The 25,013-nt window shown below is 40.2% G+C and overlaps 1 protein-coding gene across 3 annotated transcripts in view; it reads right to left on the bottom strand.

Annotated features, from left to right (window-relative positions):
• The window catches only part of inpp4b (inositol polyphosphate-4-phosphatase type II B), a 177,949-nt gene that overhangs the window by 6,934 nt on the left and 146,002 nt on the right, over positions 1–25,013 (bottom strand). For 2 of the 3 annotated variants that reach the window (XM_063476106.1, XM_063476108.2), the window contains 10 exons: positions 22,629–22,955; positions 21,688–21,826; positions 14,938–15,110; positions 14,140–14,263; positions 13,584–13,710; positions 11,036–11,176; positions 9,131–9,228; positions 8,748–8,860; positions 7,133–7,287; positions 4,242–4,427 (listed from right to left, as the gene is read on the bottom strand). In XM_063476106.1, the coding sequence (XP_063332176.1) occupies positions 4,253–4,427; positions 7,133–7,287; positions 8,748–8,860; positions 9,131–9,228; positions 11,036–11,176; positions 13,584–13,710; positions 14,140–14,263; positions 14,938–15,110; positions 21,688–21,826; positions 22,629–22,955 (1,572 nt within the window). In that variant the 3' untranslated portion in view covers positions 4,242–4,252. Of the gene's footprint in view, positions 1–4,241; positions 4,428–7,132; positions 7,288–8,747; positions 8,861–9,130; positions 9,229–11,035; positions 11,177–13,583; positions 13,711–14,139; positions 14,264–14,937; positions 15,111–21,687; positions 21,827–22,628; positions 22,956–25,013 lie in introns of those variants that run through there. The other variant, XM_063476107.1, reaches the window with a different exon arrangement.

Genomic DNA, 25,013 nt, shown 5'->3' with positions numbered 1-25,013 from the left:
AAACAAAATCAGGCAGGTGCATAAATTTGGGTACCACAAAAAAAGAAATGAAATCAATATTTAGTAGATCTGCCTTTTGCAGAAATTACAGCCTCTAAACGCTTCCTGTAGGTTCCAATGAGAGTCTGGATTGTGGTTGAAGGTATTTTGGACCATTCCTCTTTATAAAACATCTCTAGTTCATTCAGGTTTGATGGCTTCCGAGCATGGACAGCTCTCTTTAACTCACACCACAGATTTTCAATAATATTCAGGTCTGGGGACTGAGATGGCCATCCCAGAACGCTGTACTTGTTCCTCTGCATGAATGCCTTTGTGGATTTTGAGCAGTGTTTCGGGTCGTTGTCTTGTTGAAAGATCCAGCCCCGGCGCAGCTTCAGCTTTGTCACTGATTCCTGGACATTGGTCTCCAGAATCTGCTGATACTGAGTGGAATCCACGTGTCCCTTAACTTCGACAAGATCCCCAGTCCCTGCACTGGCCACACAGCCCCACAGCATGATGGAACCACCACCATATTTTACTGTTGGTAGCAGGTGTTTTTCTTGGAATGCTGTGTTCTTTTTCCTCCATGCATGACGCCCCTTGTTATGCCCAAATACCTCAATTTTAGTTTCATCAGTCCACAGCACCTTATTCCAGAATGAAGCTGGCTTGTCCAAATGTGCTTTAGCATACCTCAAGTGGCTCTGTTTGTGCTGTGGGTGGAGAAAAGGCTTCCTCTGCATCACTCTCACATACAGCATCTCCTTGTGTAAATAGCGCCGAATGGTTGAACGATCCACAGTGACTCCATCTGCTGCAAGATGATGTTGTAGGTTTTTGGTGCTGGTCTGTGGGTTGACTCTGACTGTTCTCACCATTCGTCGCTTCTGTCTACCTGAGACTTTTCTTGGTCTGCCACTTCGAGCCTTAACTTGAATTGAGCCTGTGGTCTTCCATTTTCTCAATATGTTCCCAACTGTGGAAACAGACAGCTTAAATCTCTGAGACAGCTTTCTGTATCCTTCCCCTAAACCATGATGGTGAACAGTCTTTGTCTTTAGGTCATTTGAGAGTTGTTTTGAGACCCCCATGTTGCTACTCTTCAGAGAAAATTAAAAGAGGGAAACTTACAATTGACCCCCTTAAATACTCTTTCTCATTATTGGATTCACCTGTGTATGTAGGTCAGGGGTCACTGAGCTTACCAAGCCAATTTGAGTTCCAATAATTAGTTCTAAAGGTTTTGGAATCAATAAAATGACAACAGTGCCCAAATTTATGCACCTGCCTGATTTTGTTTAAACAATTATTGGACACTTTCTGTAAATCCAATAAACTTCATTTCACTTCTCAAATATCACTGTGTGTGTCTCCTATATGATATATTTAACTGACATTTTTTATTGTAACAACCAACAATTTATACAGGAAAATAATGACTATTAACAAGGTTGCCCAAACTTTTGCATCCCACTGTATATGTGTGTGTATATATGTTTATGTTCTCCTTCACATTTTCCAAAGCTGTCCATTGGAGTCTGGCCTCCAGGCCTTGTGTTTGACACCCCTGCTTTAGTCCATATAGTAACGTATAGCTTCTAAATGCCACAAACACTATTTATAGTGATATTGGTGGTCTTTGTAAAATGTGAAGAAAAATCTGAAAGCAGCCTAATGCCCCTCGCTGTCTAGCCCCAGATGTTTTTTCCTTAGCCCCAGAGCTCCAGAATAAAAATAAGTAAAATGTTTATTAAAGGAAAGGTGTATTCAAGCATCTGTTTGTCACTGTTTATCTGGGGCAATGTCACAGAAACACTTGGAAACAACAGCAGCAGCTGTAAACCACTGAGTGAGCTCCATTCAGTCCAGATGAACAAACTGGTGGCTGCTAACCCGCTAAGCGCTTCAACAATGGGTGTAAGAAGCTTTCTAAAAAAGGAAGGTGATGGAGGTGGAGAAGGAGTCCTTTTTGGACTGGAATATCTTTATAAAACTGTTATTTTTGGCTAGATCTCTCTTAAAGATTTTTTATGTCAATGAGACTTTTTAGCTAGATAAATAAGGAATTCGTAAAAGTCCCTTTGCCAAAAGTTAATTCTACCTTGTGACAGGAATGTTGCTTGTGCCTCAAAATGACTTCAGATGCTTCATGACAGATATATTTGAGATATGTTTCACAGATCACAGGCCAACAAGTTATTTACAACAGTTTAAATACGGGCCACACAACACCGGCTTCAGATGCAAACTCAGGTTGGTGAGTCAGTAAGTGCTTCTAAAATATTTATTGTTTCAAGTTAGGGCTGCTGTCTCTGACACACTGAGCCAGAGATTCAAACACACCTCTCATGCTCTGTCACACGTCTATTGTCTCATGTAGGCCGAATCGAAAAACAAATTCATTACTCATGACGAAGCTATTCAGATGATCAGGACAAGAGCAAGACGGTGAGTTGTTAGGTTTATATTGTTGGAGTGTCATTTATGCTTAGAAATATATACTCATATATGCTTAGAGTTATATAATCGATTGCATAATGATAGAGGTCTGATCCTTAGCAGTCTGCAAAGACTCTGTGTGCCTCCCACAGCACTTTGGCATACACACGCATCTTAAGGTCATGAGAGAGGTCGTACCTTCTCTTACTGATTTATGGTATAGAAGGACACCTACTCTGTATCTGTTTAAGTATAAGTGCCTTTTGTTTAGGTGGACCGCTGGACTCCTGGCACCAGCTTTGGGGAGTCGTTCACAGGGTCACATCTTGACACACACACACACACACACACACATGCTTATACGACACACAGACAAGGTACTCTTTGTTCAAATGTATGCCTGTGTAAGACACCATATGTTAATGAACTTATCATGTAACCACAATAAAGAGCAGTGTTACGGGGGAAGCTGGCTGAGAGCGACTGGGGTTCGAGCGGAAGGAACGGCGCTCATCACAGTTCTCTCCCTCGTGCACAAGATCAAACAAAGAGCTCTGCTTGGTGTCCAATGCTTTTTGCAGTTGTAGTAGAATTGTCTCGTTCCAGCAGTGGGTCTGTGAAAGACAGACCCATCATGAGTAACCATGCTTTGTATGTCTAACTCTGAAACTGTCACGAGTCCCAGGAGAAGACCAGGGCCATACAAAACCAACCTCAATGCCAAAACCTTGTAAATATATAATATATGTGTATATAGACAATGACTCAACAAAACAAATGTGTCGAGACATTGTCACTGACGATATTTTAGTTAGAGTTAAAAAGATTAGTCTGTGTATTCAAAATCTGCTGTGTATGAAATAAATCAAATGGAAATGGAAAGTTACTATTAAAACATTCAAAAAAGAAGGAAAACATAAATTAACAAAAGAAGAAGTAATGTACCGGTGAAGACACGCGTCATTAGGTGGGCCCAGTACAGACTCCAATAGAAATAAGCAGAACACATATATATCAGATGTATATCTGTGGCTGTATTAAATATTATAGCTGGCATTCAGTAGTTACTTTGATGGTTGTTTAGCTTTTATAGAATGAAATTCTTGGATCTGATAAATAATATCGTGTTTTAGTAAATATATAAGTTGAGCCACTGTGGCGAACAGCTGATACAGAAAACATATAAAATGTAAATTGTAAAAAACAAAAACAACAAAAAATAATGTGCCGATACAAAGTTTGACATCAGCAGCATGTTTCAGTAACATGTTGCTAAAAAGATTTGCTTTTCCTAAAAAAAATGATTTGGCATTTCAATAAGTGATCTAGCTTTCGAGATTTGCTTGATCTGCCCTCACCCCCACAGCGTTTCAAACGAAAAGACGAGATTGGGAAAGAAGGGAGTGTGCACAAATGTGTGCTTGCACCACATTTGTGCCATACGTGTAAAAAAAAATAGTCAAAAACACATTGTTGAAAGTAACATGTCCTTTCATGACCATGAGTAGTCAGAGAGTACACTGACAGATGGACTTGTGCATTCTTGCTGTTGATTTAAAAAAAAAAAAAGAAGTCTGGTTTGAGCCAGGGGAAACAGTCTCATAATCATAGTTTTGGCAGTTTGTGAGATCTTCATGTAGCTCTCAGGAAGGCATGTTCTTGTCAGATTAAAAACAACTGACGTTAATGCCCTACAGCCTGAGTTTGAAATTGAATTACTTGCTTATTACCCGTGTATGAGAAAGTTAATCTGCAGTACCCCTACTGAAAAGAAGAACTAGTGAACACAGGAAGAAAAGCAGTGAGTAGAGATGGCATTGTCAGCAGTTTATTGATATTTTGCAAGCAGAAAAACAAGACTTAAAATGAGCCACACAACCAGTAAGTGGGAGCTAACGAGCAGCAGGGCAATGGGATAAAAGTGTCGTGATGCTGGTTTGTTCTCTGTCACGGCGCCAGCCTCAGGGTCCTCCCACTGCCCAATGTCTCCCTGGGTCAGTCGACTGCAGGAGTGCCCATCAGAATGAAAACAGAACGAACAGAGACAGAGTGTGAAAACACTATAGTGTTAGTCCAATATAGATGCTGTCTAAGCAGGCTTTCTAGGAAAGGTCAGTTGATAAAGAGACCTGACAGGGCTAGTAGCACAAGGCCCTTTTAGACCCAGAAGTATTAGTACAGCCTGAATGCAGAACAGCAGCCACAGACAAGTAGACAGTGACAGGTGGAGGGAAAGTGTGAGAACCATGCCATGAAAAACACTGCAGTGTAAGCCATGAAGAAATGACCTGATTGAAGTATGAACAAGGTCCGAAGTAAACAATCTTTTTTATAGCAGCAGTTTGAAACATGAGACTTGTTTTTTCACATAGCTGATTTCCTTTTTGTGAAATCATTCACATCGGGCTTAGGACAGATTAGCATCACTGTCAGCAGCATTTAAAATATGTTTAGCAAATAGTGGAACTACTTAGACGAGCGAGGACCTTTGTTTTCATTTTTCTCTTTTCTAAACTGTCTGCCCCACCTCATATCTTTTCACTTGTGCCAGATATTCCAGTCTGTCAGATCATCCTGTTGTCCTTCTGTGTTTTTGAACTTTTGTCTCCAGTACCTCCCATCTCCTTTTCCCTTCTTTGAAAGATTTATTGTACCCTTGTGAACTCTGGCTGCAGGATACACTTGTCAACAAGTATATTCTGCAACCTATCTGCAACACTTTTTGCTATTTTCCATAAATTCATTAAAATGCCCTTTGTTTACTGAATTCTTTTGCTTTTGGCGTCTGATTGCAAATAATTTTGGGACCACCTTCGATTAAAAAAACAATTGCACAGATGGGGAGAGGGACAGGAAACCTGTCGTCAACCAGTCACGATCTGACTCGGACTGACTGCTCTTTTAAACAGATTTCTGAAGATTTGCAAATATTTGCTGTCTAATCCATACATGCAGACAGATTGCAAACAAGCTGCAATCAATCGGAGTCAGTCTGCGCTTATATCTGCAACACGTCAATGCATTTAGTTGCATTACGGGCTTGACTCAAGTGGCTGTCGGCTGGTTGAACTGGTTAAAACAAGGTCGTCATTTTGGAGTTAAAATGCTGTTGTGCAAGCACTACGTCACTATTTGTTGAGGAATTTCTGAATGACTATTTATAATCTAATAATTTCTTGCTGGACTGTGGATGTAAAGTTCTAGCAGCAGATTTATCAACTTTAATCTCACTATTATCTCTAAGGGAAAAGAATGGGGTCAAGTAATTGTCAACATGACATCATCAACTGGAAAATTATAAACACTGACAGCTGACTGACCCATGTCAAAGGCATTAAGAGCTCAAAGCCTCCTGTTGCAACAATATTGGTCATGTTGTGGTTTGCAACCACTGTTTAACCTGCAGCATTAAAGAATGCATGCTTTAACCATTGTGTCATTTGAGGCCATCTGTATTTCTTCATGCACTGACATCAGGCGAAAATTCATCTAACTTGAAAAAGTCACGGTTCTCAGTGAAAATGAGTGAGACAACAGACGCTGACGTTTTATCATTTTAGATATCCATCATGGTCCTTTCACTGTAAAATTCACTATCCTGACTATTCCTTTTCTTCCTAAAGTAAAGCAGCCGTATGGCATGTGTGCAAATCTTTCAAATATCACAAGAATAGCCCTAGCCTACCAAAAACAGAAACTTTATCTTTAAAATGTTCCCCTCACAGTTTATACATGCCTGCAGTCACAAGCTTAATTAACTGGGGTTCTCATTGAATACCATTTGGTACAATTTTGGTTCACAGCTTTACATAGTTTCTGTTCATTTGCAGTTTTAGGAAGAACCTTTTTGTCCTGATTGCACACTGTAAACCATCACATCAGTTAAAATGTGATGTTATTGCCTTATTACTAAAGGTTCTAGGAGTTTGGTAACTCAGTAAAACGGGTCCTAGAGTCACTTATAATCAATTGTATAATTGTATTAAAGCTGTGTTTGCGTCGTTAGAGTTTCTGTCTTCATTCCATCACCTGCCATCAGCTGGCCCGTACAGGTCAGTCCCACCGCCATTTCAGATGTGCATTTCACCAGTGTCCTTGCCAAAGTTATGCAGTTAAACCTCATCAGATTTAGGCAGATGTGAATGTTTCCCTGCTAGCAAACACACAAACACTAAACTACAGGACTAACAGGAACACGCATGGCTGCCTCTGAATGTGTGAGGAAAGGTGATGATGGTGGAGGGAAGGAAATGTTGATCATGTAATGGTGACGGGCTGGGAGGAAAAGTTGGAGATAAAATGCCTTTGATGTGTGTGATGGGTGGTGTGGATGCAGGTTATAACTTGTAATACATGCTTGTAATGACAAGCATACTTCAGGCTTATTCCATTCTACTGCTAAATGTAGCCAGATTAAGAGTGTGGTAACCAAAACATTGGAAAATTGATATTTTTCTTACTTGCCTGTAATAGTATCTAGCAAGATTTTTAGAATTTGAGTTTCAGTAAAAACAGCCTCGCATGTATACTCTGAATACATAAACCAACAGATCCTGAAAGTAACTTCACTTGAAGAGAGGAGACGATGGCAGAAATCTCTGATCACCAAGATATTTTTTGTTGAGCAAAAAATATGCCTTTATCACTAACTTTTTAAGTGAAGTCGGTTTAGTACTGGCTTCTGATGCCTCCTTTAATACTGTCTTACCTGCGCATGCAGTCCAGAGCGCGCACGAAGAAGTCCTTGCTGAGCTGGTGTTCATCACGTAAGAGAGCGCACTGCTCTAGAGTGACAGACATGGATGTTCGGTCTTTGGCACTTTTACAGCTGGTAAACCTGATGCCATTTAACCTTCGGCAGATCTGGTGGAAAGTGGATGAGGGAAAAAAAAACAACATCACAGTTGGTTTGGCATACATCATCAAGGCAAAATGTTGTGAAGTGACTCATCTCGTTTTACATATCCTGACGTAGACACGTGCACACATCTGCCATGTGATTAGTGTTTTCATTTTTATGTCATCCTTATTATCTGGCTTGCTTCACTCTGATGCATCCCTAGTATTGATAACCTGCAGAAGGCTCACTTGCACGCATAAAAGCTCGAGAAGGAGCGTTGGCTCTCTCTTGCGCTCTCGCTCATTTCCATCTGCCCTGGCATTACTCCTCATTTGCCTTTGTAGTTTCAAGTTACTCATTATTAGTTGAGGTGTTTTTTTCTTTTACCTCTGCCAAGGATGTTTCAGGTAATGTTCACGTGCGTGTGTGTCATCATTCTTTCAAAAGTTCTGAGTGAATTTTGATAAAACGTTGTAGGGATGTAGACTGAGTTTGTGTTAACAGTCCATTAAAATTTAGCTTTCATCCATGAGGTCTTCAAATTAAACTTCATCTTTTAAAAACCAAAATGGACCAAAAGTCTTATAACTTCATTAAATACGATTCTTACAAGTGTAGTGTGTACTGCCAACAAATCGAAAGTACCGTACAGTGGTCCCTCGCTATAACGCGGTTCACCTTTCGCGGTCTAGCTGTTTCGCGGATTTATTTTTGTGCAATTTTCCGTATTTCTTTCTTTTTTCTTTTTTTTTAAGAGCGAATTGTGTTCTGCGTCCTGATTGGCTGTAGACCATTGTCAATCAATCTTGTGCCATGTCTCCTGCACAGTACACAATGCGTTCAGCTTGTCAAATTTACATAACTCTTTAATCGCTTAGCAGCGTGACTGTACTGTATGTTTGTAAGTTTTCTCCCCAACAAACACAACAATGTCGACGAAACGTTTTGGACCGTCTATGGCACCTGTGGGTGCCTTTGGTTTTATTCTATAATACTGGACTTATTTTTCTACGAAGGTTTGAGCTTTGAGAGTGTTTAAACAAGAGAGATAAATGTGAAAAGTTCGCGCCTGTCTGAGAAAAGTGTATAAAGTATGTAGTGAGGGGTTTTACAGCCTTAAAACATCTATAATAATTGTAAAAAATAAAGTTGGCTACTTTGCGGATTTCACCTATCGCGGGTTATTTTTAGAATGTAACTCCCGCAATAAACGAGGGACCACTGTATACAGATTTAAAGTATCATGTCACATTTGACCTCTGACCTCTCCCTCACGGTCAATAGATTTATCTGAAGAATCAGATCTGAAGTGATAATAATGCCATATTGAGATGTTTCTCTACAAAAGCCTGCTACAAAATTAAAGTATGCTTATAAAGAACAAAGAAAACAACATGAATATATACAAAATACAATATCATTCCCTTCAAAGTAATTACCATCCAGACAGTAAAAACAGTAGAAAAACCCCATCGCGCCTCACCGTTCCAGCAGTCCACAGTATCTCCACATTCTTTTTCTTCTTCGCGACTACATTCTGGCCCAAAGTTTCAAGTAATTCCTTTATGTCGGTCTGTGTCTGAAAACACGGTAGACCTGTTTGCACAAAACAAAACAAAAACAGAGGTTAATGAGGACAAGCTTCAGGCTGTAGATCGGGTGTGGATATTTCTTTCACAGTAATGTTTAACATGTTAAAATTCACTGTTGCTTTATAAAAGGTGTGAACCATTCTAATGGGATTATAGTACACATTATTCACTCACACAAAAAAAATATGTTAATACTGTTTTCTGCACATAAACACATGAGACCAAAGATGAAGACGTGTCATTAGTAAAAATGATTTTAAAGTTGTGCACTTACATTCTAGTGGCACCTTTTCACTTAATGATTTGTAATAGGCTTCTAATGTCTCAAAGTTCTTCTGGTTTATTCTTTCTTGTAGAGAGATATCTCCAAACCTGAGAGCAGAGCGGAGTGTAAGATCAGTTAGGGCAAAAATATTTATCCTGATAGGCAGTTTGTGTGAATCCTGGCCAACCCTGCCCCAAACATGGTTCAGTGGGCTGGTCTCTGGATATGGTGTTTGTTACTGGTGTATTTTTTTGTCACAGCCCGTTGTACGCCAGTGGTGCGAGTTTCAGTTATTATGCAAATGTACTGTTTATAAGGTTGGGGAAATCTGCAGTAGATGAAAACAAAGAAGTGAAAACTCTACATCCAGATGAACAGAATTCCTTCTTCTGTAGTGTTTCGGGCCTCTTGGTGTTGTTGAGCTGGCCAGAGGTTTTAAGGTGCGTCCTGGATAATTGTTGGTTTTAAACATTCCTAGAGTTTTTTGGTATTTCTCTGATAAGTTTATATTTGGTTTTCAGCCTCCCACACTTGCACTAAAATTGAACTTCATATGGAGAGCTCCATTGAAAGGTGATGTTAGGTTCAACTTCAGAAGTCTTGCCTGTTTAATTTTGAATGAAATAACAAGAAAGCAGCCCTCATATGGCCACAGAACTGCTAGTCAGCCAGCTGCTCATATGCTTTCAATCTCTGAAAGTATGTTGTTGTTTTTTTGTAAAACCCATTAAATCACAGCTGAAAATCTGCACTTCAACCACACATTAATTGTTTGATTTAAAATCCACTGTGGTGGTGGTGTACAGAGGCAAAATGATCAAAGTTTCCCCCAAAAAAGCATATGCACCTAACTGTATATATGCAGATGTAATGTCCAAAGACCCACTGGATTAGCAGCAAGAGAAAACAAACTTAAAAACTAACTATAATTTATGCCTAAATGGATTCAGCAAATACACTATCAAACAGACAAATAATTCCTATTTTAAGGTCAATGCGTACAATAAGTCAAAGTTTACGTAGGAACCAGAAAGAAGAAACTTCAGAAGATTATGAAAAGGTCCATCAGAGGTTTTATAGACCGGACACATGTTTTGCTTCAATTTCCTTCAAAACTGTCACGTTTACACGAGAGACCCATAAACCTTACCAAACTTTCCAAAGATCACAATTCTTTTAGTGCCTCTTGCAAACATGAAGAGCTGACTCGAAGCCAATTAAAACCGACAATGAATCATTTCTACCAAAATAAATTGTGTTTTTGATAGAAACTCTCAGCACTCCGCGCAGGGGAGCTTCCAGCTACCGGATGGAAAGGCGTCTCTGGCTAGACAATGGAATTCAAAGAGTGCGCAAAGCCAAGATGAATGAAGATGTACAGTTACATTTTAGTCACGTGTGTGATTTTTTTCTCCAGGCATATGTTAAAAAAAAACCCATATAAAATTGTATAAAATACAACTTGGAGATACTGTAAGCAGTTGGAACTTGGTTGGATCACAGGGTGAAAGGTCATTCCAGGCAAAGGAGGTGAAAGCATTAGAGAAGGCCCGTGGTAATGGTTCAAAAGGCTCAAGGGTTAGGGAAGAGTACAGCAGGCAGGTTTCTACGCCAAAAATAATGTTGTTATTGTTTATGTAACAGCAGCTATATGTGCTTTTTCTTTAAAGCCCCAATCACTATTTATCACGTAGCAGAACTAAAAACAATAAAGGCACTTAGTAAGACAATGTGAATATGCTATTAGTGGGTTGGATGCCTCCAGCTATAACTAAACAACAATAATCTTTTAGTTATAGCTATAGATTTAAAGCATTTCCTTTAGAAATGACAATAGGATCTGTGTTTAGATCAGCACATAAACAGTGCTCGTCTTCATGTGCACTGGAGTGGAGCAAAGAATATCCAGGTTACCTTTCTGCTATTGTTTGTTGTTCATTAATCCCCACGTTAAAGAGCACCGGGAATACTCGGAGAAGCTTCCCCTCCTTGATTTCCTCTGGTAAGGTATGGAAAACCAGTTTAGGTAATGGCACTTCTACAGTGAAGTGGTCTCTAAATACAAAGAGAAAGTGAGAGAGAGAGAGAGAAAAAATAAGGATTAAGACGGTGAAACATCCATCAAAAAAGTAATTTGATACATTTTACCGCATGACAGATGTGATATGTTTGGGAAGTTCTATAACGTGATACCTAAGACAGGCCTGAGCAAGATGGAAAGAGAGAAACTGATGGTGTGTATACAAACCAGAGAGACAGTATGCGCGTTTTAGAGTGACACGGAAGTGGGAGGTGCCATAGGAGTGTAATATCACACCAGACACAATGCTCAAGGTAAGCAATAAGAAAAAACAGCTTGACCTTTCAACAGCTGTCCAACACGTGAGCAAAGGTTCTCTTCAAAGATGGGAAAGGACATTCGTGATCAGCTGATTTGAACTTTTAAACCAATGTACAAAACTGCTGTGGACTGAAGCCAGAGAATACCTGTATCAACAGCTCATCCGTATATGGAGTAAAGTTCACGTGGTTACCAGTTGTATTGTGAAGCTATGCTACCTGCAATACTATTAAATAATTCTTTTCCCCTATGGGAGGTATCTTCGATTAGGCTAAATTTTTCTTTCAAACTTTTCTCGACTCAAATTGAACTGCACTAAATAAATGCTAAAGTGGTTTTTAACTTTTTGTCTTACAAGACTGTGTGAAATCATAATCACGTATAACAATTGTTAAAATATGGACTTTCCCATACTCAGTAGTCACTCTCCTTTCCGCCACTTGCACAGTTAACTACTACTTGCCACAGTTCCACACTTGTTTTATCTTCTAATACAAGGATAATAAAAATAATACACAAATGCATGTGTATTTTTTTTAAACATCAAATAATAATTCAAATAAAATTACATTATATCTCAGTGACTCAGCATTTAATGAATGCTAGCTACTTCTGACAACATCAAAGTCCAGATATGAAGAGGAAAGTTTCCACCTGCATTCTTGAATGAGCCACAGTGAACAGATACTTGTCTAAGAGAAAACGTCTGGAATTCATCCCACTCGTAATTATGCTGTGCCATCCTAATACTTTTTAAAGTAATCAATTTTAGCTGCTTTTGGTGCTGAAATTAACAACATGTGCACTAGAGAGGAAATAATGGTTTTACAAGTGGAGGCCGTTGACATTTTTTTCCCTCCTAGTTTTCCTGACTGTTTTTCACTAATAGATACACAATTACATTAGGAGAGGTGTGCAGGGGGCAACAGGATAAGCACTGCCAGAGGCCTACAAATGACGTCCAGTAGGCCACTGGTGTGAATGTCTGACCAAAACATCAGAGACAGACTTCATGAGGTTGGCCTGAGGGTCTAGCATCCTTAGTGGATCACGTGCTCTGTGCCAGGCACCGTGGCGCATGATTGGCATTTGCCATAGAGTAGAATACCAGAGCTGGCAGGTCCACCACTGGTGTCCTGTGCTTTTCACAAATGAGAGCAGGTTCCCCCTGAGCACGTCACGGACATGAAAGGGCCGGTAGAAGCCGTGGAGAATGTTATGCTCCCTGTAACATCGTTCAGCATCACCGGTTTGATGGTGGGTCAGTGAGGCATATCCATGGAGGGATGCAGAGACCTCTAATAAGGCTAGGCAATGGAACCCTGACTGCTATTAGGTATCGCGATGAACCCGCCGGTGCAGTGGGTCCTGGGTTCCTCCTGGTACACAGCAATACCCTTGAATATGTACCCAAGAGTATGCAGGCGATTCCTGGGGCTGAGATCCTGAGCCAACCAGACATAGTGGTGGTTGACAAGAAGCAGAAGACCACAGTTACGATACAGTGACAGTCCCAGTAGACAGCAACATCAGGAGCAAGGAAAACAAGAAAATCATGCTTAAGTTTTTCTTTTTTCACAATATGAAACACAAAGGAAAGCACATGTGATGATCTACACTAAAGTGATACAAACAAGAAAAAAACCTGCTCCGATATTTTTTATGCTGCAGATCTGTGTTGGAGCTGGTGTGAGAGAGGTCCTGGATGTTTTGCATAAGTGCGCCAATTGTATCCTTAGTGAAACACAATGCAAGAGAAAACAATGCTGTTTTGTAATGGCTGGCTTCCATTATAACAAAGTTCCTGTGTATTGTCCACCAATTTTCATTGAACACTGAAAGTATGAATCCCCCTACTTTTGAAATATACGGACATTTCCCTTCTTTAAACTTAGATCTCCTCTATAAACAAAGAAACTCTCTCGAGCCAAAAACATTACTCTCTGTGTTTGTATATCTCAATAAAACAAGTATAACTTGATTTGATGCTGATTTTCTGATCTTAGAGGTATATTAGAAACCATTAGAGGTGACCACATGTGCCACGAATAAGTGTTTGGCCCGATTTCCTTCCTATAATTGAACTCGAGCAAGAAAACAAAGAAAATAACAAGGTCTCACCGTCGGCCACAAACTAAAGGCTGAAGGTCACTGAGGTCATCGGACTTGGCCTCTGTAATCTTGAACATGACTCTCTGCAGGTCTGAGATCCCCACTTCCATGTCTTCCAGCATCCCGAACTCTTCACCTATAGCGGCCACAGAAAACAAGCTCGACAGTGATGTCAGTCGTTCTCGTTGCATGCATACACACACACAACAGGGCAAGTTTAGCTCAGATAACAAAGAACATAACTGGGAAACCTCCCTCCCTTGTATTTATTCAACTCTTACTGTTACTTACTGTTCTCTTTATTTCTATGACAAACATTAACAGGAGATACACCATTTTCCAGGTCACAATTAAAGCATGAAGAAATATGGGTGTCGGTAACGAAGGCATTTAGCCAAAAACAACACTGCAATGACTCACCTTGCCTCACCTTGCTATGTACTACAGCTTAATCATTCATCTTCCTAGCCTGACTTGCTTAAACGTGCTGGGATTTACTTGAAAGCAAACAAAAACAGTAAAATTCAATGTAGGTCGTGAGGTCACCCGGCATGATTTCACTTACTGTAGGTGCTGAGCAGGCTCTCAAACTGAGCAACCAGGCCAACGAGGTGAAGCTGCCTCAGGAAGCCTTTGTCCTGCATTCCCGCGTACAACCGCATGATGAAACCACAGGCCAAGGCTGCCAGCTGTTTAACACACACACACACACACACACACACACACACACACACACACACACACACACACACTAAGACATTTTCAAACAAGCAACTATGCAGCAAACACTAAACTGGAAGCCCAGAATACACTGGGTCCAAAATATTGCGATTCAGCTCAATTATAAAGGATCAGAACCTGCAGCCGCTTTCACACCACAACGAATGATTTACTTGAATCCATGTTACTCCTTTTATTTACTTGCTCATGCTCATTTAATGTTGATGTATACAGCAGAGACATGCGAATGAGTCCTACTGGAGTAAACCCTTTAAATATAAAACATAGTTCAGAGCCTAACAAATACATGACTCCACACCCTGAGTTCTACAGTATGCAAACATGAAGTAATATACAACCAACATTTTTATACTGTTTGCACTGATTATGCTGTACTTTGGACCACGAGGGATAAAAAATAGATGACAAAATGCTTTACAGCTCAAGCTGCTATTGCATAAAGCAGTGAATGGGTAGCAGATTTATGATTCATTTATGAGAAGAGAAAGTATCTACAAATAGTACTATCTTAAAAGAAAAAGTAAAAATCTTTCAGATTAAATTCAGATGAGTTACTGAAAAGTAGCTCCATGCTCTGGAGGACTCCTAAAGAGTTGTTTATTATGCCAGTGCAGCCACCTACTGCCTGACTGAAGACTATGTCTCGCCTCTGCTGGAGCAGGAAGCCCTGTGGAATGCTGCAGGCTGCCTCCTGCAGGAGCACAAAGGTCATGGCTCTCTTCGCCTTCTCCACCACCTCCATCACGCAGTCCTTTAACCGGGTCACCAGAGGACACAACTGCTCCCTCCAGTCACCTGTGAAAAAGAGATGCAGTGGGGAACATCTTAATCACAGCAAGCGATTTCTCTGTGAGGTCAAGCACTGTATGTTGCAGTGTGAGGTGGAAGGCCCCACACAAAAATGCAACTTGGTTTGAAACACTGAAAAGGCGGCAGCAAGGCACAAAATTAATGAACCCTCGGAGTACGCCAGCTTGCACATCTCAAATCATAGACCGCATGTGTGTCCTGCTGCCTTTAGGCAGATGCAGAAATTTAATAGAGGAATTTTTCATGCAGACTAAAAAGTTTTAGAAAGCAGATACTGTAAGAATCATCCATTCATTTAAAAATCTGAGTGAAAGGCTTTGCGAAAGTCCCAAATTTTGGATTGAAGAAAAAAAAGTGTAGGTTTATTTTATATGCATTGATCAGTTTTACTGTGGTCTGTTTACTTTAAATCCAATTATTCTTCCTAAACTGGCAACTCGGTGATTTTCTTACTTACTTATTTCCATCTGTTTCTGGCTGATTTGAACATAAAAATATTTCAGCGATCGATAAAATTATTATTATCTTTGTTTTTTAAAAGGCACATATGAAAATTAGGGTAAAAAATTGGTAAATTAAAAAAGAAATCCTCACACTAAACTGTAACGTGTTGAAGGCCTGATTCACAAACAGTGCGCATAGAAGATTTAGCTTGTTGTTTGTACGCTACAATCAAATGATGAAGAACAACCTTATTCTTACAAAACATTTTACACTTTTCCAAAACACCATGAGCCAAAGTTTCTGAGAATTAGGATTAAAGGCCTACAATAAATAAATAAGATAATTCATTAAATATGACCTACTGGCTGTCAACCCTCACAGTCTTAATTCTTAGCATCATCCCATCGATGCTGGAGAATCTGGATGCTTTTTCAATAACTGCCCTGCGTTACTCATCCTGGGCTGACAGATCAGGTGTTACTGCACCACCTGCTTGTGAACCATGAACTGAAATCGTGCGTCTTTTCTGATTTCCTCCTTGGACACTATTGTTTCAGTTTCTTCAGTTGAACTTTCTCTTCTCTCATTTAAGTCATCACCTCACCTTCTGCCTGTAATCCTCTGTTAGGGTTTCAGAGTTGCAGTTAATATTCATATAAAATATTTACAGTCATGGCACAAAGATGATACATCCTCTTTCAAATATGAGGTTGTACTCGTACATTATAAAAACAATCATCAAGTCTTTACCAGGTTTTCAGATTAGGTAAATCGCAACTGAGATGAACAGTAACACCTGACACTTTTTATTTATTTATTGTTTTTAAGAAAAACTAAGCCTAAACCAGAATCAGTGTGTGAAAAGTACAACCCATTATTCAGGTTGTAGATCCACATTTAGCATCAAAATTTGGAAGTAATCTTTTTCTGAATGATTTTATCGGTCAGAACTTTGAAACACTTTTCTGTGCAACATTGCAACATTTATGTACAGCTCTCTGGTGGTCCTACCACAGCATCTCAGGCTGAGGTCTGGAATTTGACTGGACCACTGTGACCATCTTTCCTCATGTTGTGCATTTTCCATGCTATACCCCTCTGACCTGTCTTCCCCATGTGATGTTTGTGTAATGTATGTATGGTCGGAAGGGTAAGATGGCGCTGGCACGGCTGGCAGCCTTAACCCAATTTCCCTCGGGATGAATAAAGTATGATCAATCAATCAATCAACATGCGACATGTAACAACGAGATGTAGCTCGTGGGTTTTCTGGAGTTTCTCTGAGCACTGCTCGGTCTGGCAACGTTCTCGCATGTTTCCCACTTATGAATAATCTTTGTCACTGTAGGTTTCAGGCTTTATAACCCTTCCCAGCCTTATGAGAAGTAACAAATTGCTTGTGTAAGATCATTTTAAGGATTGTGTTGCCACACCTGAATGCTCAAGAATTACACACGGCCCAAACTTTCTGATGATCACTTAATCACAATTATTAGCACTTGGCTACTACTTAGCTATAAGGGTATACTTTGTTTTACAAACAGAACTTCTACATTTTGTCTCATGTTTTAATGTAAAAGTAATAATCTAGTGTAACATGTTGAGTTATTGTTCATCTGAGGTTGTGTATACTTTATTTCAAGACCCGATATCAAATATTTTTTTTTTTATCATGTCCTGTTACATAAAATTTAAAGAGGGTGTATTTTCTTTTAACAATTACTGTGAAGTATTGTGAGATATGGTCCTGTCTACGCCAGACATTTGTGTGAAAGTTAGTGGGTGACTTGTTGACCTTTGATAACAACAATGTGTAATATTTTTTTTTTTATAAACTTCTTCTTTTTATTACTTAAGTTAAGTTACTATGTTGTGTCGTGTCTTGTTGTACGTAGTGCCGACATGGGACAGTTTTCCGATTTCATTGTACTATTGTACTATGTATGACTGTGCAATGACAATAAAGAGTTATCTTATCTCATCTTATCTTATCTTTAACTGACAAATTCTGACCACTTCATCCACGATTCCAGGAGAAAGTTTCAGCCAAGCTTTTCAAGTAGACTGAAACTGCATCACCCCTCACCAACCATCACTACACGTGCAATTCAAACTCTAAACATAAATTATCCTGTGCAGTACACATCAGACTGGAGGCCATAAAAAACAGATTGTTGTGTTTGAAAATCAAATCACAACTAGGAGGGTACAACTACTTCTGGTCAGGAATCATTGGTATAGACTTAATAATTTCTGTCACACTGTTATAATATTTAAGGTCTCATTGTACCGTATTACTATCAGCAAACATCAAATAAATTATGTAATCCTTGTGACCTCTTTGTGGTTGTTTATTTTGGACATACAGCAAACTCAAAATGTGTGCAGGAAACTTGCATTACAGCTGTGATGATGCTTTCTCTGCATCCTTCACTGGTTTCTGATAAAGTCGAGCCTCTGAGTGGCCACCAGGGGGCAGTGTTGGTTAAGCAGTGCTCAAGATGAGTTTTCCAACCATACCATATATTCTTTTTGAGCTTCAACATATTGAAACGTTTTCAGGCGGGAAGAGTGAATCATTGCGGACAAACAGACATGCACACAGTTTGATATGTACAGCATATCAAGCTTGCCCTTGCCTTGTCATAGAAATCACGTCTTATCTCATTCTGCAAATACTGCCTCTGCACAGAGGAGGAAACAGAACTCCAGCTGTCATCTCTTCACTGGCCCACCTGTCCAAACATGCAAACCCCCGCCGTGCCATCAAAAGCCCAGGATTCACAAAAGAGATAAAGCTTCTCTCATTATTCCTTCCATGTTTGTATTTTGACAAGCAGATGACCACTTTCTATGAGCCTGTCTTAATAAAGGTGCTCTGAGGATTGAGCTTATCTTTCAGAATGAACACTGGGGCTGATGGCCTTGTTTTCACCTGCTGGCTCACATCGACACAATGACACAAAATGATACAAATGCACCAATGCCTCCACAGCATGTGTGTGTGACTGACACACACACACACACACACACACACACACACACACACACACACACACACACACACACACACACACACACACACACACACACAAACACAAACAGAGCCTCTCCTTGTCGCCTGGTCAGTCTAATGCCACTGCTCTGTGGCTCTGTGTGCCAACTGGCAGCTGCAGCAGCCTGGGCGCTTGTCTGAACACAAGCTTGAGGCAGGATTTCATTGGACGTAAGGGAAGACTGGGCAGCTTGTGGTCAACACTGAATGGCTCTGCATACGAAATGTAGCTTTCATCCACTTCTCTGGCAACAATATGAGTTTCTCATTTGCCAGTGCTTGAACAACAGGGAGTCTGCAACGCTGGAACTCTTTTCGATTCCAGCTTAAGATACTCTGAAAAATATGATGAACTACTCAATGTTACTTCTTCCCCACAGTAAAAATCTATGTACGAACGCTTAAAAATGTTTTTTGGGGAGCTCAGGAGCACTTCTTAGCATTAAAAGGACTGCTGTTTAGTGACGGGAGCACAAATGGAAGGCACATTACAATACAGTGGTATCACCACATGTTGCCTGTGACAGTGATGGAACGGTTAATGCATATTCTGCATTGTAATTTGCATGAGGAAAATCACCAATGATGCATTGCATTACCTGTATAACTGAAGAGAAAAACAAAAATGTAAAGACTGAAAAAAATGGGATGCTTCTGCTAAAGAAAACTTACGAACAAAATAATAACAAAAGAAAGCTAAATTCGCTGAAGTGTTAAGGTAGAAATGTCAACTTTAAACATTGACATGACATATAGCAGGAACTCAATGTATGCAGGCATGTAGATGATCAAGATGACCTGCTGAAGCTCAAACTGAGCATCAGAATGAGGAGGAAAGGTGATTTAAGTGATTTTGAAAGTGGCATGGTTCTGGTGCCTGTTGGGCTCGTATGAATTTTTCAGAAACTACTGGCGTTTTCCCACACAGCCATCTCTAGGGTTTGTACACAATTGTTCAAAAAAGAAAATATCTGGGCGAAAATGCCCTCGTTGATGTCAGAGTTCAGAGGAGAGTGGACAGACTGCTTCAAGCTGACGGGAAGGCAACGGTACCTCAAATAACCATTCATAACAACCACTGTGTGTAGGTATGCATTTCATACCTACACACAGTGTACAACACACTGAACCAGGGTATACAGCTGCAGAAGATCACACTGTGTGCCACTACTGTCAGCTAAGCAGGCCGAGGCTACTATTCAGACTGGCTCACCAAAACTGGAAAACAGAAGACTGGAAACACGTTGCCTGGTCTGACGAATCTCAAGCATTGATCTATCTTGCCCGGTATCAATGGTTTTAAGCTTGTGGTGGTGTAATAGTGTGAGGGACATTTACTTTGTACACTTTGGGCCCCTTAGGGCCAAGTGAGCATCATTTGAGCACCAAAGCATACCTGAATATACGTCCATCCCACAGTGTACCCATCTTCTGATGGATGCTTCCAGCACAATAACGAGCCATGTCACAAAGCTCAAATCATGTCAAACCGGTTTGCTGAATATGACAGTGAGGTCACTGTACTCAGATGACCTCCATAGTCACGAGATCTCAATCCAACAGAGCACATCTGGGAGGTGGTGGAACTGGAGATGTGCATCATGGATGTGCAGCAACTGTCAGTATGGACCTAAATCTCTGAGGAATGTTTACAGCACCTTGTTGACTCTATTTTACAAAGATTTAAGGAAGCTGCTACTGCAAATTGTACCTAATGAAATAGACAGTGACTGTACATTTATATATATATATATATATATATATATATTTATTAGGGGTGCAACGATACTCATATCGATATTGAACCGTTCGATACAGTGCTTTTGGTTTGGTACGCATATGTATCGAACAATACAACATTTTTAATTTATTTTATCAACTTTTCTTCTGACGATGCTGTCTGTGTTGAGAGCTCAGTGGATCTGCGTTCGACTTATCCGCCTAGGCTGCACTGTCGAGCGCAGACCCACTGAGCGCAGCGCAAGCTAGCGAGACAGAAGTTAAGCTCGTTGCAACATGGCAAATTGAACCTCCCCCACCCTCATTCAGATCTGGCGTTTGGAACTATTTTGGTCTTCATGTGAAGTATGACCCTGATGGTAAGCGCGTCATGGACAAAAGTAAAACAGTATGTCGGATGTGCCACGCAATGCTCAATTACATTGGTGGGAACTAGTGCGTTAGCGCAGTTAGCTCGTTAACGTGTTGACGCTGTCCAGCCCCACGCACGGGGCGATCCGCGGTAGCTCGTTAACAGAGATTTGCCGTGTTGTGGCGTTAACGTCATTTCAACAAGATTAACGCTGACAGCACTAGTGGGAACACAACGAATATGACTGCACATTTACTCCGACATCATCCTAGTGCAAAGACAAGTGGAAGCAGACAAAAACAACAAGCACGCATGCTACAAACTTTACCCGTGTCATTTAGACAGCCGTTAGCACATGATTCTCCTTATGGGGACCTGATATGTTTAATATGCTGCTAAGATTATACCCCAGAAGAAGGGTATAGTATAGCTTTTATTTTGGAAAGAGCCATTTCTCTGTAATAAACTCTCTTTTTCCAAAGATGAGTGATTTCTCGATCAGATAGATTTATTACTTTGTTGTTTCAGCAACATTAAATTTAAAAACTGTACTTTTGAGTTAAAATATATATTTATAATTTTAATAAATGACAAATTAAAAAGGCATGAACATTTTTTTGTATTGAAAAAATATTGAACCGTGACACCAAAGTATCGAACTGAACCGAACCGTGAATGTTGTGTATCGTTGCACCCCTAATATATATATATATATATATATATATATATATATATATATATGTACAAACAAACAGAGGTGGTAACCTACAACATAGATGAAGGAACTGTGATCAAACTGTAGTGCAGTATTGCTGGTTTGTAATCACGACCGCGGCCAGATCTGAATCCTAACGAGCAAAACATCACTGTATCATCAACCAAATAAAGTTTTACTTTTGACTGACACAGCAGTTATTTGGCCTGTCTAAGACTGTAAACGCTGGGCTAAACAAACTGAAAATGTAATTTACCAGGATTGTGGGAGGTGATGACATCAGCTAGCTGATGTTCTGGGACTGGATCCTGCTTGGTGTTGTCTTCTTCCTGGAGTTTATCCACCATGGCGATTACACAGTTGAGACACTTGGCCACATTTGCCCACAGCCTGTCCTGAAAGAGCCAAATGCACAATCAGCAGTCAGATCAGCTGCGCTGATTACATCTGTGTCTTACTCACACTGTCTACCTTTGAAACTGTGAGGCAGAGCGAAAGGTTTTTGGGTTTTTTTTGCACAGTCCAAACTCCGAAAAGCCAAAAGGTCAAAAGGAAATGTCTGAAAGGATATTCTGAGATTACTTTTAAAGCATTTCCATTGTTTCAAGCTTTCTCTTTCTTCTCCTGAGCTCCTGCAGGTCACTGATGTATCGACACTTTTTCTCTGTGGATGTGTGTGTTGAAGGGTTGTGGGGGAATACATATTTTGGATATTTTCTTCTTAAAAATATGGGTCGAATACGTTATAATGTCGGGAGATAATTAGGCATTGGTGTGGAGAAATCACGATGAACTCCTGCTGTCAGTGTGGCAGATGCTGTCCTCACACACAAAGAAAACTAACAGCCATAGACACGTCCATGAAAAGAAGCGAGATGGCTTAAATTCACTGACAAGGATACCGCGTAATTATCTTCCGCAGTCAGTTTGTCATGATGAAATATTTAAACCCCCTTTGAGAAAAGAATCCACTCAAAAGACTAATGTTTGGTATGCAATCTAATTTTGTGAGTAATTATTTGCCATAGCAGATCTCTAATACAGTAATAGTTTTTGGCTTCCCCCTGTGTGCGCTCTACTGTAAGAAGCACCAGGGAAAACATCAGTTTGTCAAAACACACTGGTTTAAAATAAAATGATAACTCAATCACAATTTTTAAATGTTTCTAAATGACTTAGAAAAGCAGTGGGGCGTACCCATTCCTCCTCATCGTACTCTTTATGGTGCGGTATGGTGTCTTGGTGCTTCAGTGACAAAGGCTCTCCTCCAGCAGTTGTTTGGGTTCCTTCCACATTATTACACACCACTGTGGTCTCATTGACTGACGTCGGTGGACTGTGGCCTGGAAGTCCCTGAATTGGGTTCTGATTCTGGTCATTGGTCTGGTTTGTGTGGCCTTGGTGTTGGCTCTGCGCCGGAGTCGACTTCTGGTTCTTGGAAACGTAGCCTGGCTGCGCTGCATGCAGCGCTAGGAGTGCACTCTTGACCAATTCATCCTTAAGTGTGTGAACAAATTGTTCTGTCTGCAGGAAAGAAAAGAGAGACAGATAGGAGGGAAAAAAAGATAGACACTGAAGTTACTGTTGGATAGGACAACAAATACAAATTTAAGTGCTGAAAAAGCAAAAGTGACAGAGTAAGTGAGCGGTATATAGAGAGACTGTCACGCTGCCGAGGGAGAACGGGTCGAAGAAAACACTGGTGGAGGCGAACTTGGAAGCAAGTAACTATTTTACAGAGGAAGTGAAAAGAAATAAGCAAAATGAACCCTCTCCTTCACCATAAAGGAGGTGCTCTCCATTACTGCAGCACAGTCGGTAAGCCAAAAGAAAAGAAAAAAAGAAAAGAAAAGAAACAAAGAACAAACAATTCAATTACTCCTCCTCCAGCCTGCTGCTCCGTGGAGCACACCTCCTTTGATCTTAAATTCACCAGCTACTGTAAGTTGATGATGATCCCGGTACCAAGGAGTCTTACGCCCGCCGCCGCCGCTGCGTAAAAAATGATAAGGGCTCTCGAGAGTAATTGAGTTACCACTGCAATAAGCAATTCTATTACCACAGGAAATGCAGTCGAACAAAACACATAAGCCAAGCCCTCCATGAAAAGAAACCTACGAGGTCATTACATACATATATTTTCCACACAAACAGCCCTTTCCTGCTCCTATACCTCTCTTCTGTTGACTGAATAGTGAGATTATTGAAAGTGACAGGAATTATGGAGACTGCTTCGTCAGCAAGAAGGTAGGTAACTATTTAAAAATGTCCTGTCCCAGAAACAGAACTGACAAAAGCTGCGTGTGGATGAAGTGTTTCTGAACTTTCCTCAGCTCGTGACCCATTTAAAATACGGCAGTGCCAGCTTGTTGATTTGTTAAGGCGAACATCTATTATTCATTGCAGATAACATCAAGGTGATCAATATGGGGACACACTGGCCATTGTCAGATCACAACAGCCAAAATTTAGGGCCTTCTGATGGATATCCGGGGCCAAGACTTCCTGTTCTGTGCGGCGGTCATTAATCGTGAATGCAGACAGATTCTAAAAAGTGAATTAAAAATCTAAATGGTTGTCGGATGATAGCTGGTGCTTCCAAGATTGCACTTTGGCAAATGTGTTCTCTCCTTTGCTCCTTAATAGATACTGTCTACCTGCAAGTAAAGCCTCTTTAAATGTGATCAAACCTGGATGACAATGCAACACCACAAAGGTCATTTGAGGTGCCAACAATCTTTATTCCTTGGCAACAGATTCTTCATAATAATATACATTTATACAGATAATATAATGCAAGTAAAAGGCATTCTCATTTTTTGCTTTTATTCCTCCGCGGGTGATTTTAAGCTACTTTTCCTTCCTCTTGGTTTTTTTTTGTCACTTATATTTTACCATGCAATCAAACCCCCATGAGTTTAAAGTCATCACACTTCACCAGTTATCTTTCCCCTTGTCCTTCTTAAGCTAATCAGTAACAACATCATGTACAGGGAGATGCAACCAAGGTTAACATAATTCTGGTTTCTTTTGGGTCAACTAACATGTTAATAGCTACTAATTATTTAATTCACATTCTCTCAAACTGATCGAGTCACTATTCTAATGGTCTTTGGTATAATAAAGTATACATAAATAATAATCATTAATAACACAGTTGTTGCTTCTGTTGATTTTGCATGTTTTCAATACTCATTAATACGATAGAGCAGAAAAAAAGAAGAAAAAAACATCCATCTTAACTTGTGTAAATGGTTTCGGTCAGAGGGGACAGCAACAATACTCAAAGTAGAGTCTGTAATGATTATGATGATGAGATTCAGTTTTTTTTAACTGGTTTGACATTGAACATCTCTACCAATCGCCCAATCATAGTAGAGTAAAACCTGCTGGTGTTACTCTACTACCATCAAAGGGGAGCTTATGATCCATCTATCCCTATTTATCATTGGGTTTGACCATCAAGTTATGCTCCTTTAAGCTTCTCCCTTATTCACCAGGGGTCACCACAGTTGTTGGATCCACGGATTTCATTTGGTCTAATGTCCTGACTGCCACAACATTCCCAGGAATTTGTGTCTC

This window comes from Pelmatolapia mariae, linkage group LG6, assembly GCF_036321145.2.
Source record: "Pelmatolapia mariae isolate MD_Pm_ZW linkage group LG6, Pm_UMD_F_2, whole genome shotgun sequence".
NCBI classification, from domain to species: Eukaryota; Metazoa; Chordata; class Actinopteri; order Cichliformes; family Cichlidae; genus Pelmatolapia; species Pelmatolapia mariae.
Note: the sequence above shows the minus strand (reverse complement) of the source record. Positions and strands in the feature narration are given on the sequence as shown.